The sequence below is a fragment of the Musca vetustissima genome, unplaced genomic scaffold (assembly GCF_032173495.1).
Source record: "Musca vetustissima isolate MV318-11 ecotype Yass unplaced genomic scaffold, APGP_CSIRO_Mvet_v1 utg5922, whole genome shotgun sequence".
In the NCBI taxonomy this organism is placed as follows: domain Eukaryota; kingdom Metazoa; phylum Arthropoda; class Insecta; order Diptera; family Muscidae; genus Musca; species Musca vetustissima.
Genome location: NW_026878185.1, coordinates 50,922 through 69,173, shown reverse-complemented (window position 1 = coordinate 69,173; position 18,252 = coordinate 50,922). Strand labels below are relative to the sequence as shown.

The 18,252-nt window shown below is 36.3% G+C and overlaps 6 protein-coding genes across 6 annotated transcripts; 5 read left to right on the top strand and 1 right to left on the bottom strand.

Moving 5' to 3' along the window:
* Positions 1-353: 353 nt before the first annotated feature.
* On the top strand, positions 354-914 carry LOC133322981 (cuticle protein 38-like). The gene is made up of 2 exons (XM_061531931.1): positions 354-375; positions 441-914. The coding sequence occupies exons 1-2, from the start codon at positions 364-366 to the stop codon at positions 912-914; spliced, it is 486 nt and encodes a 161-aa protein (XP_061387915.1). The 5' UTR covers positions 354-363.
* Positions 915-4,844: 3,930 nt separating this feature from the next.
* Positions 4,845-5,424, top strand: LOC133322980 (cuticle protein 38-like). Its single transcript, XM_061531930.1, has 2 exons — positions 4,845-4,876; positions 4,960-5,424. Exons 1-2 carry the CDS (start codon positions 4,865-4,867, stop codon positions 5,422-5,424), a joined length of 477 nt encoding a protein of 158 aa, XP_061387914.1. The 5' UTR covers positions 4,845-4,864.
* A 2,429-nt stretch (positions 5,425-7,853) lies between these two features.
* Positions 7,854-8,425, top strand: LOC133322979 (cuticle protein 76-like). Its single transcript, XM_061531929.1, has 2 exons — positions 7,854-7,865; positions 7,943-8,425. Exons 1-2 carry the CDS (start codon positions 7,854-7,856, stop codon positions 8,423-8,425), a joined length of 495 nt encoding a protein of 164 aa, XP_061387913.1.
* Positions 8,426-11,255: 2,830 nt separating this feature from the next.
* LOC133322978 (cuticle protein 16.5-like) lies at positions 11,256-11,845 on the bottom strand. Its single transcript, XM_061531928.1, has 2 exons — positions 11,834-11,845; positions 11,256-11,761 (listed from the first exon to the last, which is right to left on the bottom strand). Exons 1-2 carry the CDS (start codon positions 11,843-11,845, stop codon positions 11,279-11,281), a joined length of 495 nt encoding a protein of 164 aa, XP_061387912.1. The 3' UTR covers positions 11,256-11,278.
* A 1,948-nt stretch (positions 11,846-13,793) lies between these two features.
* Positions 13,794-14,375, top strand: LOC133322977 (cuticle protein 38-like). The gene is made up of 2 exons (XM_061531927.1): positions 13,794-13,811; positions 13,884-14,375. Exons 1-2 carry the CDS (start codon positions 13,800-13,802, stop codon positions 14,373-14,375), a joined length of 504 nt encoding a protein of 167 aa, XP_061387911.1. The 5' UTR covers positions 13,794-13,799.
* A 2,550-nt stretch (positions 14,376-16,925) lies between these two features.
* LOC133322976 (uncharacterized) lies at positions 16,926-17,460 on the top strand (the record flags this gene model as incomplete). Its single annotated transcript, XM_061531926.1, has 1 exon — positions 16,926-17,460. A coding segment is annotated over one exon (489 nt), but the record flags the coding sequence as incomplete, so codon positions are not given.
* Between the last annotated feature and the right edge of the window lie 792 nt (positions 17,461-18,252).

Genomic DNA, 18,252 nt, shown 5'->3' with positions numbered 1-18,252 from the left:
TATTCATTTACAGAATATTAAAATAATTGAATTCATTTGTTAACTTATTTTTAGGCTTAACAAATGTATTTCCTAAATTCAGAAATTACTAAATAAAGGTATTATTTCTTCACATAGTTTTTTCATTGTTAGGTATTTGAAATAATTTGAAAAAAAAAACTATTAATATCTCAAAGCACGTAGCAAATTTTTTGGTAATTCGTCTTACTGTATTCGGTTTCTTCTTCAGTGATTTCAAAAGTTTAACATAAGCGACAACTTTTTTAGTATATAAACATTTACCGTTACCCTAAATAGACATAACAGTATTACACCTTCATCGAAATACATTCAGTTATTTGAAAACTAAACATCCAATTCAAAATGTTCAAATTCGTAAGTTTCGTATTTTATTTTAATTTTTTTGCTGAAATTTAATTATTTGGTTATTTTTTGTGAAGGTCATTGTCTTTGCTGCCTGTTTGGCTTATGCCAGCGCCGGTGTTTTGGCCCCCACTGCCTTAGCTGCTGCTCCCGCTATTGGTTATGCCAATGCTCCTTTGTATGCTGCCGGTGGTAGCAGCCAGGTCGATGTACGTCACAACTACGACGGTACCTTGTCTTCATACACCACTACCCCCTTCGCTTATTCCGGTCCTTACTCAAGCCGTTATGTAGCTGGTCCAGCTGCTTATGCTGCCCCCACAGCTTTTGCTACTCCTGCTAAGGTTGTTGCTCCTGCCACCTATGCCGCTGCACCAGCTCATTTCGCTGCTCCCGCTAAAGTTGTAGCTCCCTATGCTGCTCCTTATGCCACTCCCTTCGCCGCCCAATATGCTGCTCCCTATGCCGCTCCTTTCGCCGCCCCTTACACCACCTACGGTGCTGCCCCAGTAGCCGCTACCTATGCTGCCCCCGCACCTGTCGTAGCATAAGATATTTATTATGAGGTGAATACTTGTTATAAAAGAAATATCTATATTGTTATTTAATTTCGTTTTATTTGTTGTTAAATAAATTAAAATTGTTGTACATAAAATTTGACAATTTTGTTGTTATTAATATAAAAACACAGAGAAGAATGTATGGGAAAAAATGATAAAGACGTTTAATTTTTTTTATTACAAGCGGTTAGTAAAAATAAAAAAAAAATTCTTTTGATTTTTTGTTTTATCTGAAATTGAACATGCAGCTTTTTTCAACGCCCACTGAATTCTTGAAAATTAAAAAAAAAAACACACACCACGTCGACTAAGATCCATGTACTTTTTTATTGATTTTTTCATCAATTATCTGGTATCAAAAAAATCCTTCATCATATTATTTTTATTTCTAAAAAATCTATGCCCCATACATTTTTAGAAAACTACAAAAACACAGCTCCCAGTACCCTGGTTGTCACTTTAGATCGCTACAGGGTCTATGTTCATCAATATTCAGGCACAATTTTTTTAATATTTTTAAAAAATCCACGCACAGTAATTTGTAAAATATTAGAACAAAATATTGAATTAAATCCGCGCATAATAATATTTCCGAATATTTTTTGAACACACCTCTTGCCAACTTAAAAGACGACTCTAACTAAGATCCATGTAAAATGTTTTTAAAGCAAACAGGTCTATGAACATTTGTTTTAAAAAATCCAAACCTACTAAAATTCCAGAAAAATATTTCTTAATAAAAACTCACTACAAATAAGATCCCGAATCCGATTCCTATTAAAAATAATTCCTCAATTAGAAAAATCCCTGAAAAAAAATTTTTGAAAAACTCCTCGCCTAACTAGGATCCCTGATTTTTTTACACAATTCACGCCTCTAAGATCCTTTAAAATATGGCCTGGACATTATTTCGTGAAATGGGACCAATTAGAGGTCAACAGCTTCTCTTTCTTACACCGGCATGTGTTCAGAATCTTGTTTTCCAGGGGCGAACATAATGGGTCTCATGCATAAAAACGAGCAAAAGCGATGAGTTAAGTCAAGCTAGCAATTGCTCGTAAGTTGAGTTAGATCGAACAGGAACTGCTTTTGCTCAATTTCGTATGCATAAAAATGAGTTCAAACCAATTGCAAATACTTGAGCAAATTGAGATCAAACTTCTAATTGTTATAGTGGAAGTGAATTAGAAGTAATAGTAAATACTAATAATAAAATAGAAACTGACGATATATCTTCATTTTTAGTACAACAAAAATTAAAGAAAATAAATATTTACTTTGAAAAAGTCAGTTACCAAGTGTCAAAGAAATGAAGCAACATTTGGAATAGAAATAACGGACTATATTATTATTATTAGGGTTTATATTATTATAATCCACACCATAAGGCGGGCGAAGACCTCCTAAAGTATATGTATTTTCCTGATCAAAATCAATTATATCCATACCCGTCTGTTGAAACCCGAATATTTGCAAATACTTGGCTAATATTCCTCAATTTTTTATTCCGTTTATAACATCTCGAAATATTCACCTAAGACCCCATAGAATATATACACTGGTGACCAAAACTAAAGCAACTGAAATTGCAAACTGAATTAATGACCCGTAACTTTTTTTTTTTTTGAAAATAAAGTTATAGAGAAAGTTTTTTTAAGGATATAAACGTGACATTTATTTCGAAATAAAAATAAATTCTATGGAAAACTACATTGACCCAATTTTGATTTTATTTTTTTTTTTATAAATAAGCAAATTTAGCTAGTAATCGACAGCAAACCCGTTATTTTTGATTACACCTACGAGACATTGAACCTATACGATCCAAAATTTGATCCTTTGATGCACTATTATTCACATCCTGAACCTTTGAGAAGAGGTTATGTTTGTTTGTTAGTGAATCCCTTTGAATTTTGCTATCGATGATGATACAACGATTTTTCTATAGGGTGAAGATCTGATGATTATGTTGGCCATCATAAAATCCGGATTTGAGACTCCCGCAACCAATCGCTGACAAGTTTTGGTTTATGTCTGGGGGTTATTGTCAAGTTTCAACACAAAATATTCATGGAATATTTTTCCAAAATCATTTTCTGTGATAAATTATGTTCACAATCACTGATAATTATTCATTTTAGTGTACGCGAGTCAACTAAGAGGCATGCTCAACAAAAGTTAAGCAAGAGCTCACAAATGTAAGCAAAAGCTTGTTATTATGCATGTGAAAATGAGAACAATCTCATCCAACATCAATTTCTAAGTTCAAACTGAGCAAGAAGAGATCAAACGTGAGCAGTGAGTAAAAGCAAATACATCAAATTTTATTATGCATACGACAAGCACCTTTTACTCAAAAAATCGAGTCCGAGCTCAAGCTCACGTTTTATGCATGAGACCCAATGTGTATTTTACTTAGAAATCTCTTGGTTGTTTTGACCCTCTGAATATTGACCGATTATTAGCAAAACAGCCCTTATGATTATTTGACCAGATTCCCTTCCCCGTGTCTTGTGTTGTGATGTTCGGCATATAATTGTGGTCTATGGAGCTACTTGAAAACAAACGTTTTCTGTGCATTTCATTCTGTAAATATCATCTGACCTTTACCGAAAATGGTAAGCTTCGTCCTTGACCATAATCGGAACCTCATGCAAAATTTCCTTGCCAACAGTGCGACATTTCCTCCCACTAGAGTGGTAATGGTAGATCTAAACAATTTCAGAATAGGTAGATTCGACATCCGAGAACACACAACAATGTAATAGGTATCAATTTAAAGGTCAAGCACACCTCTTTGATATACAATCAACTACTAGGCTCAATATTTTTCAGGAGTAAATATATACGCCCCAGAATACAAATATTGTAATTTTTCACATATAGGTCTAGGCCCATTTAATACGATAGATATTGAACGATCTCTATAAAAAGAGTTATGCTTATCCCCCTTTCTCTGTGTAAGATTTCGTGAGGTTCTGGTAATAACTGCGGCCTCTAGAGCTACCTTAAAAACATACAAAAATAAAGCTTTTGGTCCATTTTTTTTACCAAAAACAATAGGGGTCTTCTTTGGCCAGAACCCGTCCTACATCCAAATGCTCCTTTGTATGCCAGATTTCTTTCAGGATTTTGGATTGTCGGTGTGTAGAATTCCTACCCACGTTGATCTCCAATTGCGGACCGGTAAATGGTAAACTACTTCGTACTTAAACGAAGTGAATGTATATTGGCGTCCTGTATTTGCAGAGATTAGCAAGTGTCCTCCCAGAAATAGGTAAATATTGTTCAATTTATAGATTATTTTGTAGAATATAACCCCAAATAATATTTTTTTTGACCTATATTGACTTTCAATGCAAAAGATAGTGGAAATTTCCATATTAATTATTCCATTCGTTTCTATAATTTGAAATAATATCTTCTAGTGAGATTGACATTTCAAATTTATTCTATCCAAAATACAAAGGATGTACTTTCAGTGCTGCCTTAAAAAAACACCCCCTACTAAAAACTGTAAACGACATTAATTTTTATTTATATTGGGGACATTGAACTAAATTTTCAACGACACAACCTTTTATTTTTAGATCAACTGTGGTTTGATTGCTCTAGTTTTTTTATTTCCATTACTTATTTGCATTGCATTGGATATAATTAAAGGTCATTGATGGATGCAAATGCAGTAGATAGTCCAAAACTTCAATGCACATGGTTCCACTCACAATGTACTCAAATAGTAGGGAAACCATGTTTCACTTTCTATTTACTTTGCTCGTCACGTACGACACATGGTAATTTGACAACAATTGTCTAACCACAAACGATATGAACAAACATGGTTTACTATAAAAGCTTAAATCATGACCCTAAATAGACACAACACAGTTACACCTACAACTGAAAACATCCATCCATCCCCTCCCAAAAAAAGCCAAAAAATGTTCAAATTTGTAAGTTTCAATACAATTGTTTCGTAATTCACTTACTTGTATGACTTAACACTAAATGTATTTTTTGTCTCCACTCATTGAAGGTCATTGTCTTTGCTGCCTGTTTGGCATACGCCAGTGCTGGTGTTGTGGCTCCCACTGCCTTCGCTGCTGCTCCAGCTGTCGGTTATGCCAATGCTCCTTTGTATGCTGCCGGTGGTAGTAGCCAAATCGATGTACGTCACAACTACGATGATACCTTGTCTTCCTACACCACTACCCCCTTCGCTTATTCCGGTCCTTACTCTAGCCGTTATGTAGCTGGTCCAGCTGCTTATGCTGCCCCCACAGCCTTTGCTGCTCCCGCTAAGGTTGTTGCTCCAGCTGCCTATGCTGCCCCTGCCGCCTTCGCTGCCCCAGCTAAATATGTTACACCCGCTGGCGTTGTAGCTCCTTACGCTACTCCTTATGGCGCTCAATTCGCCGCTCCCTATGCCACCTACCCAGCTGGTGTTGCCGCCACTTATACTGCCCCAGCTGTTGCCGGTCATGCCCATGTTGTAGCTTAAGAGCTTACAAAGACAATTGTTATATGTATGTGTAAATAGGCGAATTTTAGTTATTTAATTGATATTGTTTCTTTTATTTTGATTAAATATATTTGTTAAAATATTTTATATGTAAATGTGTTTGTGATGTTTTACGGTTGGACTGACTGAATTGTATATAATTTACCATTTCTCCATACGCAATTTTTCCCATACAGGTAGCACCTGGTACCGACAGAATTAGGATTATTAGTGAACCATTTATATCTGAAATATCTATCTGAGATATATCTAAATCTGAATCGATTTGAACGAACTTTACAGTTAGCGCATAGCTTCGCTGTTAAAAAAATGCCAATGATAATAAGACAGGTTTACACACATCACTCCAGACTCATTTCAGTACACTATGCCAAATTTTGTGCAAATCGAAATATGTATAGGGACTTTGGTACTCCATTTACATTAAATCGGACTAAAATATATATGGGAGCTATATCTAAATCTGAACCGATTTTCAGGACATCATTCTAGACCTAATTCATTACGCTATGCCAAATTTCGTGCAAATCGAAAGATATATAGGGACATTTGTACACCATTTACCTTAAATCGGACGAAGATATATATGGGAGCTACATCTAAATCTGAACCGATTTTCAGGAAACTTAACACACATCATTCTAGACTTAATTCATTACGCTATGCCAAATTTCGTGCAAATCGAAAGATATATAGGGACTTTGGTACACCACTTACCTTAAATTGGACGAAAATATATATGGGAGCTACATCTAAATCTGAACCGATTTTTCCCAATTTCAATAGGGTTCGTCCTTTGGCCAATTAAGTGACCTGTGCCACCTGTACTTTTTTAACAAAAAAACATGGACGGACGGACATGCATTAATCGATTCAGAAAGTGATTCCATGCATATTCTCAAAAGGAACCATGGGTCTATCTCGATTATTTTTGCCTGTTACAAACATATGTACAAAGACATAATACCCTGTACCACAGTGTGGTTAAGGGTATAATAACTGGTATTATTCTAGGCTGAATGCGGTACTCTGTGAAAAATTATATCTCAATCGGGAAACCTTGGGTCTTTGTTATCCTCGCAATATTCTACAAAAACATTGCATATAAAATTTTAAATGCCAAATAAGAAATGTTCACTCCTCAAACCTTGACCTTGATTTTGTCTAACAGTGTAATATACAGATAGTCCAATTAATAATGGACAGATGTACCATCGAAATATCAATACGGGTCTCCACACGGTTCTGGTGAAGGAAGACTCCTATGAGTAATGATCCGTTAAAATTTAGGCGATCAAATGGACTAAAAAATTTATTTTTGTCTGATTTTGTGGTCACTTCAGTGGCCGCAATTATGACCTGAACATCATGAAATAATACATGATGAAAGGCAAAAAATTTACAAAATTTATATGCCGGAGAAGTTACTAGTCTATTCGAGAGGACTTTTAAATTAAAAATAATTAGTATCAATCTAAAGAGACTCGTATGTGGGAGTTATAGCAAATATTTACAGGGTTCGACAAACTTTTTAAACATTACTCCAATAGAGGACGGAAAGGTCGCGCGTATCGCTTTGAAATTTTACATGAAGTTCAGGTTATGGTCAAGAACGACGGCTATAATTTTGGGTGAAGAGCAAATGATATTTATGGGATTAAATAGACCGAAAACTTAATTTGTATGTGATTTTTTAAGTCCACTATATCCCTAAATTATAAACCGAACATCACAACACACGGTGATGGGAATCTGTTTAACTAATTAGAAGGGCTGTTTTGCTAATGATCGGTCAATTATCAGCTTGTCAAATCAATCAAAATATCTCTGTGTAAAATTCACGTTATGGTGTAGATGTTCACCCCGGGGAAAAAAGGTTCGGAAAAGATGCAAGGATAAGAAAGAAGAGATGTTGACCTCTAATCGGTCAAATACCGTAAAATAATGCCCAAGCTTAAAATATAGATTTGCTAAAAGTACCCTGGTCTATCATATGATGCACTTATGGTCGGCCCCGTCCCACTATTCTGCTTCGTTCACTGGTTTTTAGCTACGTTTTGTTGAGTAGGTTCGAAATACATAATGTGTTATTTATGGAATGGTCGTCAGCCCATGCATTCCGTACATTCAATAAAACTACATAACCAACAAATAACATAAATTCATTACCAAATTTAATATATAAAAACAATTTGTGACCACAGATAACTTGTAAATCTTATCACGTTCAAATGCGGAGTAATAGCTTGCATTTGGTAATTAGGCATGTAAATAAGTAACTATAGCATAACAAAATAGTTAAAAATTATATTTTATTATAAAAGCTTTTATCATCGACCAAAAAAGGCATAACACCGTTACACATTCAACTGTAAACAGTTCGATTTTTAAAATACAATCCCATCAAAATGTTCAAATTTGTAAGTTTAGAAGTTATTTACAGTTATTTAAGGCCATACTAATCCAAAATGTAACTATTTTATTTCCACAATTCAAGGTCATTGTCTTTGCTGCTTGTTTGGCTTATGCCAGTGCCGGTGTTGTGGCTACCACAACTTTCGCTGCAGCTGCTGCTCCCGCCGTAGCATACGCTAATGCTCCTCTTTATGCCGCCGGTGGTAGCAGCCAGGTCGATGTACGTCACAACTATGATGGTACCTTGTCTTCATACACCACCACACCTTTTGCCTATTCTGGTCCATACTCCAGTCGTTATGTAGCTGGTCCAGCTGCTTATGCTGCACCAACTGCCTTTGCCTCTCCTGCTAAGGTTGTTGCTCCAGCTGCCTTTGCTGCCCCTGCCACCTTTGCCGCTTCAGCTAAATATGTTACTCCTGCTGGTGTTGTAGCTCCCTATGCCACCCCCTATGCTACTCCTTATGCTGCTCAATTCGCCGCTCCCTATGCCACCTACCCTGCTGGTGTTGCCGCAACTTATGCTGCCCCAGCTGTTGCTGGTCATGCTCATGTTGTAGCTTAAGTGCTACTCTTATGTGTAAATAGTTGAATGTTAGTTATATAAATTGTGTTATTTTATTGAATGAAAATATATACAAACATAAATATATGTACCGTTTTAGAATAACTTAATTAAAGATCATTCCCAGTACAAAGTGTCTTGCAGACAACATTAACAAATCGTGCAAGACAATAGCAATTCCTTGAAGACACTTTGCAGAGAACAATGTGAGATCCTTGACGAAACTTTCACACAAGTGTCGCAGTATTCATGCAAGACAACTTGGGCGACTGGGTAAGCGAAGTTGTCGTTGACGACAACTTCGGCGACAAAACTCCCTACTTTTCGTTGACGACTATCATAGACTATATCGTATACACAGTCGTTGACGACTGAATACCCATTGTCATCAATCATACCCCATTAAAACTTCAAATAAAAATATACACATACATTTTCAATTTATATTTTTATAGCATGTAATTTATTATATAACAAGAAATATACATTGCATTTACGTTTATAATAATATAAATAAACACATTGCCTGAGAAGTTGTCGAGATGATTTTCTCCATTTTAAAATCATCTCTAATGAAAAAACAACATTAAACGCATTAAAATATGAAACGTCCTTCAGATATTACTTACAATATTTTACCAATTGCCATTTATTTGCCCCATGCTAAGAGCAAGAGAAAGCAGTTAAACTTGCCTATTTTAACCAAGAAAACACATTGTTTTCCTTATCCTAAATGTCTTATATATATATTTTCAGAAAAATTCTTCTATTTGTTTCAGTCAATATTTTATAGTACACTCGATTCAGACTATTTTTGTTTTCATATTTCGAGAAGAGCGACATTTTCGACGACATATCATGTGTTTAGTCATGAATGACAGTTCCATAAATTTCGTCAACGTTTCGTTAACGTGGAGCTTATTTTGAGAAGTAGAAAAGTAGATTAAAAATGCGTAATAAAGATACTAATTAATATTAAAATATGACAGATTATCAATTTCACTCTAAATGGCGCCCAACGTACTGTTAATTACTTTTCTTACGAAAATAAAGGCAAAACACTTAAAGAAAACAAAATATGAAAATCTCTATCACATTTAGCAAATTATGAATATTTTGCACTAACATGAACCAACTTGTTAATATTAATGGCACCCAACGTGTAGCAAAATACCACATTTATTGATATTAATTTTAATAAATATCAATTGGGTTTAATAAATAACATGGGTCCTGTAATACCTTTTTATACCCTTCACCACTCTGTGGTACAGGGTATTATGTCTTTGTGCATATGTTTGTAACAGGCAAAAGGAAACGAGATAGACACATGGTTCCTTTTGAGAATATGCATAGAATCACTTTCTGAGGCGATTTATGCATGTCCGTCCGTCCGTATGTCTGTCCATGTTAAATTGTAAACAAAGTACACGTCGCATTTATGATCCGAATTTGATGAAATTTGGCACAGCTAGTCTATTTGACCCAAGGACGAACCCTATTGAAATTGGGATCGGTCCAGATTTCTATATAGGTCCCATATATAATTTCGACCGATTTAATGTAAATGGTTCACCAAAGTCCCTATATATCATTCGATTTCCACGAAATTTGGTATATCGTACTGAATTGAGACTAGAATGATGTGTATACATATTCCTGAAAATCGGTTCAGATTTCGATATAGCTCCCATATATATTTTCGACCGATTCATTGTAAATGGTTCACCAAATGGTTCACGTGATTTCCACGTAATTTGGCATAGCGTACTGACTTGAGTCTAGAATGATGTGTACGTACTTAAGATAGTATAGTTTTATAGTCAAGTTTTGTTGGAATACGTCCAGATTTAGATATAGCTCCCATATAGTTTCGTCCGATTTTAAGCGGGATCCAAGGACCCAAAATATGTCCATAGGAACCAAACGTGCATAAATTAGTCTAACTTAGTATATAGCTTCCATATCTATTTTCGTCCTATTTTAAGTAAATGGTGCACCAAACTCTTCATGTTTTTCAGAATAGAATGACGTAATTGCGTGTTACTTGGGCTTTAAATATTCAACGGGTGCGCGACTGATATTTGCTTTAAATCGGTTTACAGAATTTGGTCCCATTATAACAAACGAATGACATATTTATGAATTGATCTAAGTCGGTTCACATTTAGATAAAGGTCATATATTTTAGTTCATCCAATTTTATGTTAATGACCTTTTTAATATACCCATAGTGGTGAAGGGCTTCATATAGTCGGCCCCGTCCGACTTTACTACTTTCCTTACTGGTTTAATTTGTCGAAGTCATAATGAGACACTCTGACACAAAATCGAGCTCATAATTAGAATCAAAATTCTTAGCAAGGAAATGGACAAAATTAAAAAGGATTTCTCGACTTTGATTTTTTTGTAAAATATTTTATGGCAAAAAATCTGGTCTTGTTGTATTTAATTTACGATTCATGAATATAAAGACGAAAAAGATGCAAAAGAACTCAAGATAGCAGGAGGAAAAGTTTTACAAAAATATTCATCATTCGATTTAATCTGTGTCGACACATTGTAACTAATTTTCTTGTTATGATGTAGGTCGTGATGTAGGAGTTTTGAAAATTTGTCCATCAAAAACAGCTACCATTTAGTATTTCTGGAGTGGTATATTCTTAGTTTGGTGCAAGTGAGTTTTGGCAACTTCATTGAAAATAGATGTTCAAAACATCAACTATATCAGTCACAAATCAATATAAAAAAGAAATTATTACTTCTTTAAGTTATAAAATAACAATTATTTTTTATTAAACATTTAAAAACTATTTTTTGAATAATTTACAAAATAATTGGCTTTACAAGCTCTTAAGCTACAACTTGGGCAGGGGCGGCAACAGCTGGGGCAGCATATGTAGCAGCAACACCGGCTGGGTAGGTGGCATAGGGAGCGGCGTATGAAGCAGCATAGGGAGTGGCATAAGCGTTAGCATAGGGAGCTACAACACCAGCGGGAGAAACATATTTAGCTGGAGCAGCAAAAGCGACAGGAGAAGCATAATTAGCTGGAGCAACAAACTTAGCTGGGGCAGCAAAGGCAGTTGGGGCAGCATAAGCAGCTGGACCAGCTACATAACGGCTAGAGTAGGGACCAGCATAGGCGAAAGGTGTGGTGGTGTATGAAGACAAGGTACCATCGTAGTTGTGACGTACATCAACCTGGCTGCTACCACCAGCGGCATAAAGAGGAGCATTGGCATAAGCGACAGCGGGTGCCGCAGCGGCAGCGAAAGTTGTGGGAGCCACAACAACAGCACTGGCATAGGCCAAACAGGCAGCAAAGACAATGACCTTGAATTAAGGAAATTACAAGAGTTATTCTGAATTTCAAACGCAAACAATTACAAATAATACTGAACTTACAAATTTGAACATTTTGATGGGAGTGTGTGTTAATGAAACTGTTTGCAGTCGAATGTGTAACGGTGATATGCCTTCTTTGGTTGCCGATAAAAGCTTTTATAATGAAATATATTTGCTTCTCTTTGCCTATTGGTCATCAGGTCATTAGCATACACTTATACTATTCAAATGCAGGCTAGTATTCCGAATTATTCGTGATAAGAATTAATTGCGATTAATTACCGATAATACGTAAGAAATACATTTATTAGTGCCATCTGGAGATTATTGATCCATATTACTGAACATGAACAGCATGAACGTTTTTAACTCATCCTTAAGAATATATATTTCCCCATGCATGATTTTAATTTGTTGTACATAAGGAAATTCGATGAAAAAATCTTTGAAGTTAATAATCGTTCAATTGTCAAAAAGTCCAGTGGGCCAAGACTACTGTTTGAGCAATCATTGTAGTAGGACGTAATATATATCAATTCAAATAAAAAGTAATGCTTAATTTAATTTGCAATTTTGGTTCATAATTTAAAATTTGCGAATTAAAACCTATGTAACAACCCTCTATCAAATACAGTCGATTAAAAAATAGGTATTCATGATACTATGTAGATGGGAAAATGTGCCGAGACTCTAGTGTATTCCGATGTGCACAATTATGCATCAAATTGGGTACACCATTGACCTTGAAATTTTGCGGGGCGTTCCATCTTCCATCGACCAAATTGTTACGAAGTGCCACAATGAGTGGCATGATATTCCCAATTTTGAAGATGATTAACCTCGAAAGAATATTAGAATGTGAAAAGTTGGAATAAAATTGAACAGGCTTGCTTTAACAATAATAATGTGCTTTACATTAAAAAATATACTCTTCCTATCCTTGTCCCTCTTATTCGTCCTTAGTCTCTTGAATTGCAAGGCAAGATTTTTTGGCATCCAATTTTTTACAAAAATTTCACCAATAAGGTTTTAGAGAGGGTTCTCAAATTCCAAAATTCGAATTTCGTATGTTTTCATCGTCCTTTTTCACTTGCATACGATCGTAGCTTAGAATTTTTTTATCATGAACAGATCTCACTATGCCAAAAAAACGACAATAAAATTCCAATATCGATTTCTTCGACATTGTGCTACATTTTTATAGAATATATGGATGTCAAAAAATCATGCCTTGTGATAATGACATTATGTTACAAGAAAAAATAGACAAAAAGGCCCACAAGGACTCGAAATAGGAGAAGGATATGTTTTACAAAAATATTCTTCATACCTATAATAGACGTAGACAAAAATATAAACAATTTTTTAAAAGATTTTAGTGTTACAAGCAAAAAACTTGACCTGTAGCGAATTCGTCCATTTGAGTTCCTGATATACCCGCCAAAGGCTTTCATCCACATAAGGAATTTTCATTCTCCAAATCATTAGCTCGATTTTCTAATAAGTTCCCAAAATTGTGCCCTACCTTAAAATATCGTCATGAAAATACGGCTAGAATCTTCAAATTAAGGCAGGACCCTATATTAAGTCCAAATCTATGTATGTAACTTTATTGTAAATTTTCAGACGAAAGGATTTATAACATTTATAAAAAAAATCCTCAATTTTAGAAATATACTTTCAAACACATTAGCATAAATTAAAGCCGCCTCTAATCGTGCCTGAAATCAATAATAGCCAATAAAATTAGCATTGTTGCCCTTTTTTCCAGAGGGCTTGGCAAAGCGTAGAAGAAATATTTGTAACAAATTAAATAATTACAATAATATAAAACTTTCATGTCGCAGCGTGTTATAAATCGTATCACGTTTCAGCCAAATAATTGTTGGCACTTGGTAAACATATGCCAATGGTAGATTATAAAAAACATATTTTTTATTATAAAAGCTTTTATCAACACCTAAAATAGGCATAACACCGTTACACATTCATCTGTAAACATTTCCATTAATCCACTCTCATCAAAATGTTCAAATTTGTAAGTTCAATACCATGTGTATTGTTTGCTTCTGTAATTCCAAAATAACTGTTGTAATTCCCTCAATTCAAGGTCATTGTATTTGCTGCTTGTTTGGCTTATGCCAGTGCTGGTGTTTTGGCCCCCACTGCTTTGGCTGCCGCTGCTCCCGCTGTCGCCTATGCCAATGCTCCTTTGTATGCTGCCGGTGGTAGCAGCCAGGTTGATGTACGTCACAACTACGATGGAACCTTGTCTTCCTACACCACTACCCCCTTCGCTTATTCAGGTCCTTACTCTAGCCGTTATGTAGCTGGTCCAGCTGCTTATGCTGCCCCTACTACCTTTGCCGCTCCTGCTAAGGTTGTTGCTCAAGCTGCCTATACTGCTCCTGCCACTTTTGCTGCTCCGGCTAAGTATGTTACACCCGCTGGTGTTGTAGCTCCCTATGCTACCCCTTATGCCACCCCATACGCTACTCCTTATGCTGCTCCATTCGCCGCTCCCTATGCCAGCTACCCAGCCGGTATTGCTGCTACATATGCTGCCCCAGGTTTTGCCGCTCCCAACCAAGTTGTAGTTTAAATGTCTACAATGGCAATAATTTAATTAGTTAAAAAATAAATAGATATATATTTTTTAATAACTTAAAAATCCATAATTTTTTTATTCCTTAAAAATCTTTTCGATAAAACCAATTTTATTGTAAATCCACGTTTTTGTTGGTTGTTGAAAAACATTTTTTTTGGTGGCAAATAGCACAAAAAGTTAGATTTTCGGTCGACTTCATCCCAAAATTATTAAGTGATCATCACCGAAAATTATAGGCGTTGTCCTTGACCATAACCGGAATCTCATGGAAATTTTCAAAGCGATCGGCGCTATATTCCCGCCCTCTAGTGTGGTATTGGGTTACTAAATAATGCTTGAATACGTAAACATCTGTAAATATTTAAGTGTAACTCCCACATCTGAGTACAAACGACCATATAATTAGTATCAATTTAAAGGTCAACCACTCTTCTTGAACACACTATAAACTTCTCGGGCCTTGGTCCTTCAGGTGCAAATATATACGCTATAGAATACAAATTTTGTCATTCTTTACACAAAAGTCAGGGTTCATTTGACCCGCTAAATATTGACTGATCTTTATTAAAACAGGCATGCTTATTCTCTGGCCCGATCCCCTTCTCCATGCAAAAATTCGCGGTGTTTGGGCCATAATTGCGGCCTCCGGAGTGACCAGAAAAACCGACAAAAATAAAGTTTTTGGTCCATTTCATCCCCTAAATATTAACTGATCTTTTCCAAAAACAATAGGGGTCTTCATTGGTCAGAACATGTAAAAATTTCGTGTTTACAAATTATAATGGACAGACGGACGGACGGACACACATGTCTAGATCGACTCAGCTAGTCGAGATATTACGATCGGTATACTTAAAGGTGGGTCTAGGACCAATATTTCGCGGCGTTACAAAATTTTGGTGCTGCACAAAGCTATAATACACTGACAACATAGTTGTGTAGGGTATAAAAATGTTTTCGGTAAAACCAATTTTAAAAATTTTTTTATTGTAAATCCCCTTTCTTGTTGTTGTTGAAAAACATTTTTTTGGGTGGCGCCAAGATTTTGTAACGTCGGTCGCTCTAGAGGCAAAAATTATTACCCGAACATCACGAAATTTTATACAGCAAATGGGGTCTGACCATTGAATAAGCTGTTTTGAAAATAACAAAATTTGTATAATTTACTCCGAGAAAACATGCCGCAGATGAGCTGTTGACCTCTAGTCGGTCATGAGTGCAAATATTGAGAAGTATTACCCAGGCTCGGAATATAGATATATGATCGGTCTCGTCCGACTATACTGCTCTGTTCACCGGCTTTTTTTATTGCAAATCACCTTCCTTTATGTTGTCAAGGTCACTGGGTATTCATAAAAATATTATTACTTAATGTATGTGATCGCCTGTTAGGTATGTTATATTTCTGTTTATGTAATACTAGCAAACATATATAGAAAGTCTCAATTACATAATATCTTGATTATGGCTCAAGCCAATACAGACACACCAACACATAAATGTCGCCCACTTAATTGGGTTATTAACCCATAAGTCCATAAATGCAAGACACCAACAACCCAACGGCAACTTAAATGCCACACTGCGTTTAATGCCGTTCGCTCGATTATGACCAATTCTTGTGGCGTGGAATTTTGTGGTTTTGGGCACACAACAAATGGTCGGGGTGGCGTTAGGCAGTCACGACTTATTTCACAGTATTTCATTTTTAGGCAAATTATATAGCAGCCGCCACGCACTTACAAATGGAATGGGGGGAAGAGGTAGGCTCTACCCACACCCTGGGCCACCACCACTCCATGAACAAAAATGATGGCATTTAGCTGTGTGCTTTTTGCCAATCTAAGGTATTTGTAAAGTGCAAAGAAGAAATGGACACACACACCCACAAACCAAATCAACCCCCCTCCAAAAAAGGCTAATCAAAAATGGTAACCATTTGCCCAACAGCAATGCAAGTCGCTAACTGAAAGAAAAGGGAATTGTGGCCATTGAAAATAAAGGTGATGTATCAAACTGTGAAAGAGACACAAAAATTATGAAAATATTAAAAATTATTAACAACCACCGTAGAGGAAATATTATGTGACAATGGCTCGGGGGGTATTAGCAGATTTTTCGTATAAATTGTTGACAGAAAATTAATTATGCATTAGTTCCACAACATTTGCATAGACAAACAGTTGTCTTGGGATTTGAACAGTTAATTAAACGGGGATACGTGAAAACAAACACAAGCAGGATGATGCATGTTAAACTGGTAAGATCACATCATTAAAATTAAAAATATATAACCACATTAACTTCCTTTCCCCCTCCCCCATTCAGACATTTGTATTGTTGGCTTTGGCTGTGGTCTTGGCGCAGGCAAAACCATCACTGCCCTATGGATTCCCTCATGGAGTACCTGATCACATTGATTTTGCACCACCAGCTCATTTACATCAAGAGGTATTGGCTGCCCCCACCCATTTCCATCAGGCTCCTCCAGTATTGCCACCAGCCCACTTCCATCAGGCTCCACCAGTATTGCCTCCAGCTCACTTCCACGAAGTACCCGCCCCAACACACTTCCATGAAGTAGCTGCCCCCGCACAATTTGTACCAGCTCCTGCTCCCTTCGTTCCTGCACCAGCTCCTCTACTACCCGCCCCAGCTCCCCTTTTACCCGCACCTGCTCCCCTCCTCCCCGCTGCTCATGCTCACTTTGTCCCTGCCCCCGCTCCCGTAGTACACACCCATGTGTTGCCTGCCCCAGCTCCAGTTGTACCCGCTCCCGTTCAAATTACCAAAATCCTACCTCCCGTCTTCGAAGCTATCCCCTTCACTGCTCATGTGCCCAGTTACCGTGCCATTCCCGGACCCAAGACCACCACCCATCATGTCTCTGTTGGTTATGCTTTCCCTCATGCCCATGCTCACAGTCATGCCCATTTCGCCAAAGCCATAGTTGCACCACCTCATCATCATCACCATGCTCATTTGCATGCTGCCCCCTTGGCCATAGCCCATCATCACCACACCCTTTTCTAAAAGGTTCCCTTTTGTTGTAGTTATGCCCAGTGGCATGCAAAAGGTCATTTTTCAAGGACAGTTTTAAGATAAAGGGTGTTTTTGTGAATGCTGGCCAAAGCTAAATGCAGATTTGGGCTATTTGTATTTTTTGTATTTATATACCAAAGAAATTCAAATGTTCTGTTATTGTTCTTTTTATTAATATTTATAATTTATTTAACCAAATAATTTGTTTATGTTTTTTTAAGTTATTAGTTAATAAATAAATCCAAAGATTATTTATCTTATAATTATAAAGGATATTATTTTAGAAACGTGGCCTTTTAAAGAAAATAGTTTTCTCCAACGAACAATTACAAACAAATTTTTCTCAAAGTCCAAAAAGATTTGGATTTAAAAAAATTACCTTGAACAATTAAAGAAAATAATAATTTTCCAAGGCCTGGTATTTTTCACAACCAACAATTTAAAAAAACCAGTGAGCGGAGCGGACGGTGCCGACCATATAATACCCTACACAACTACCACGAAAAACACACTTCGGATTATAGATCAACGACCCCTCTTTCTAAGTCTTGCATATTTTCCAAAATGTTTTTTCTTGAATTGAATTTTTACGCAATAAAATTCTATGACGTCGTAAAATTCTATGACGTCTGTTGTAATCACTCTAGCGTCTAAACGAATTGAGATAGATCGCCAAAATTTTACATAGAGTCGTCTTTTGTCTGCAGGCAGGTCAAGTTCGAAGATGGGCTATATCGGTCCAAGTTTAGGCATAGCTCCCATATAAGGGTACCCCCCAATTTTCGATATTTTGAGGTTCTTGAGTGCGTTTTTCAACTGAATTCGCCGA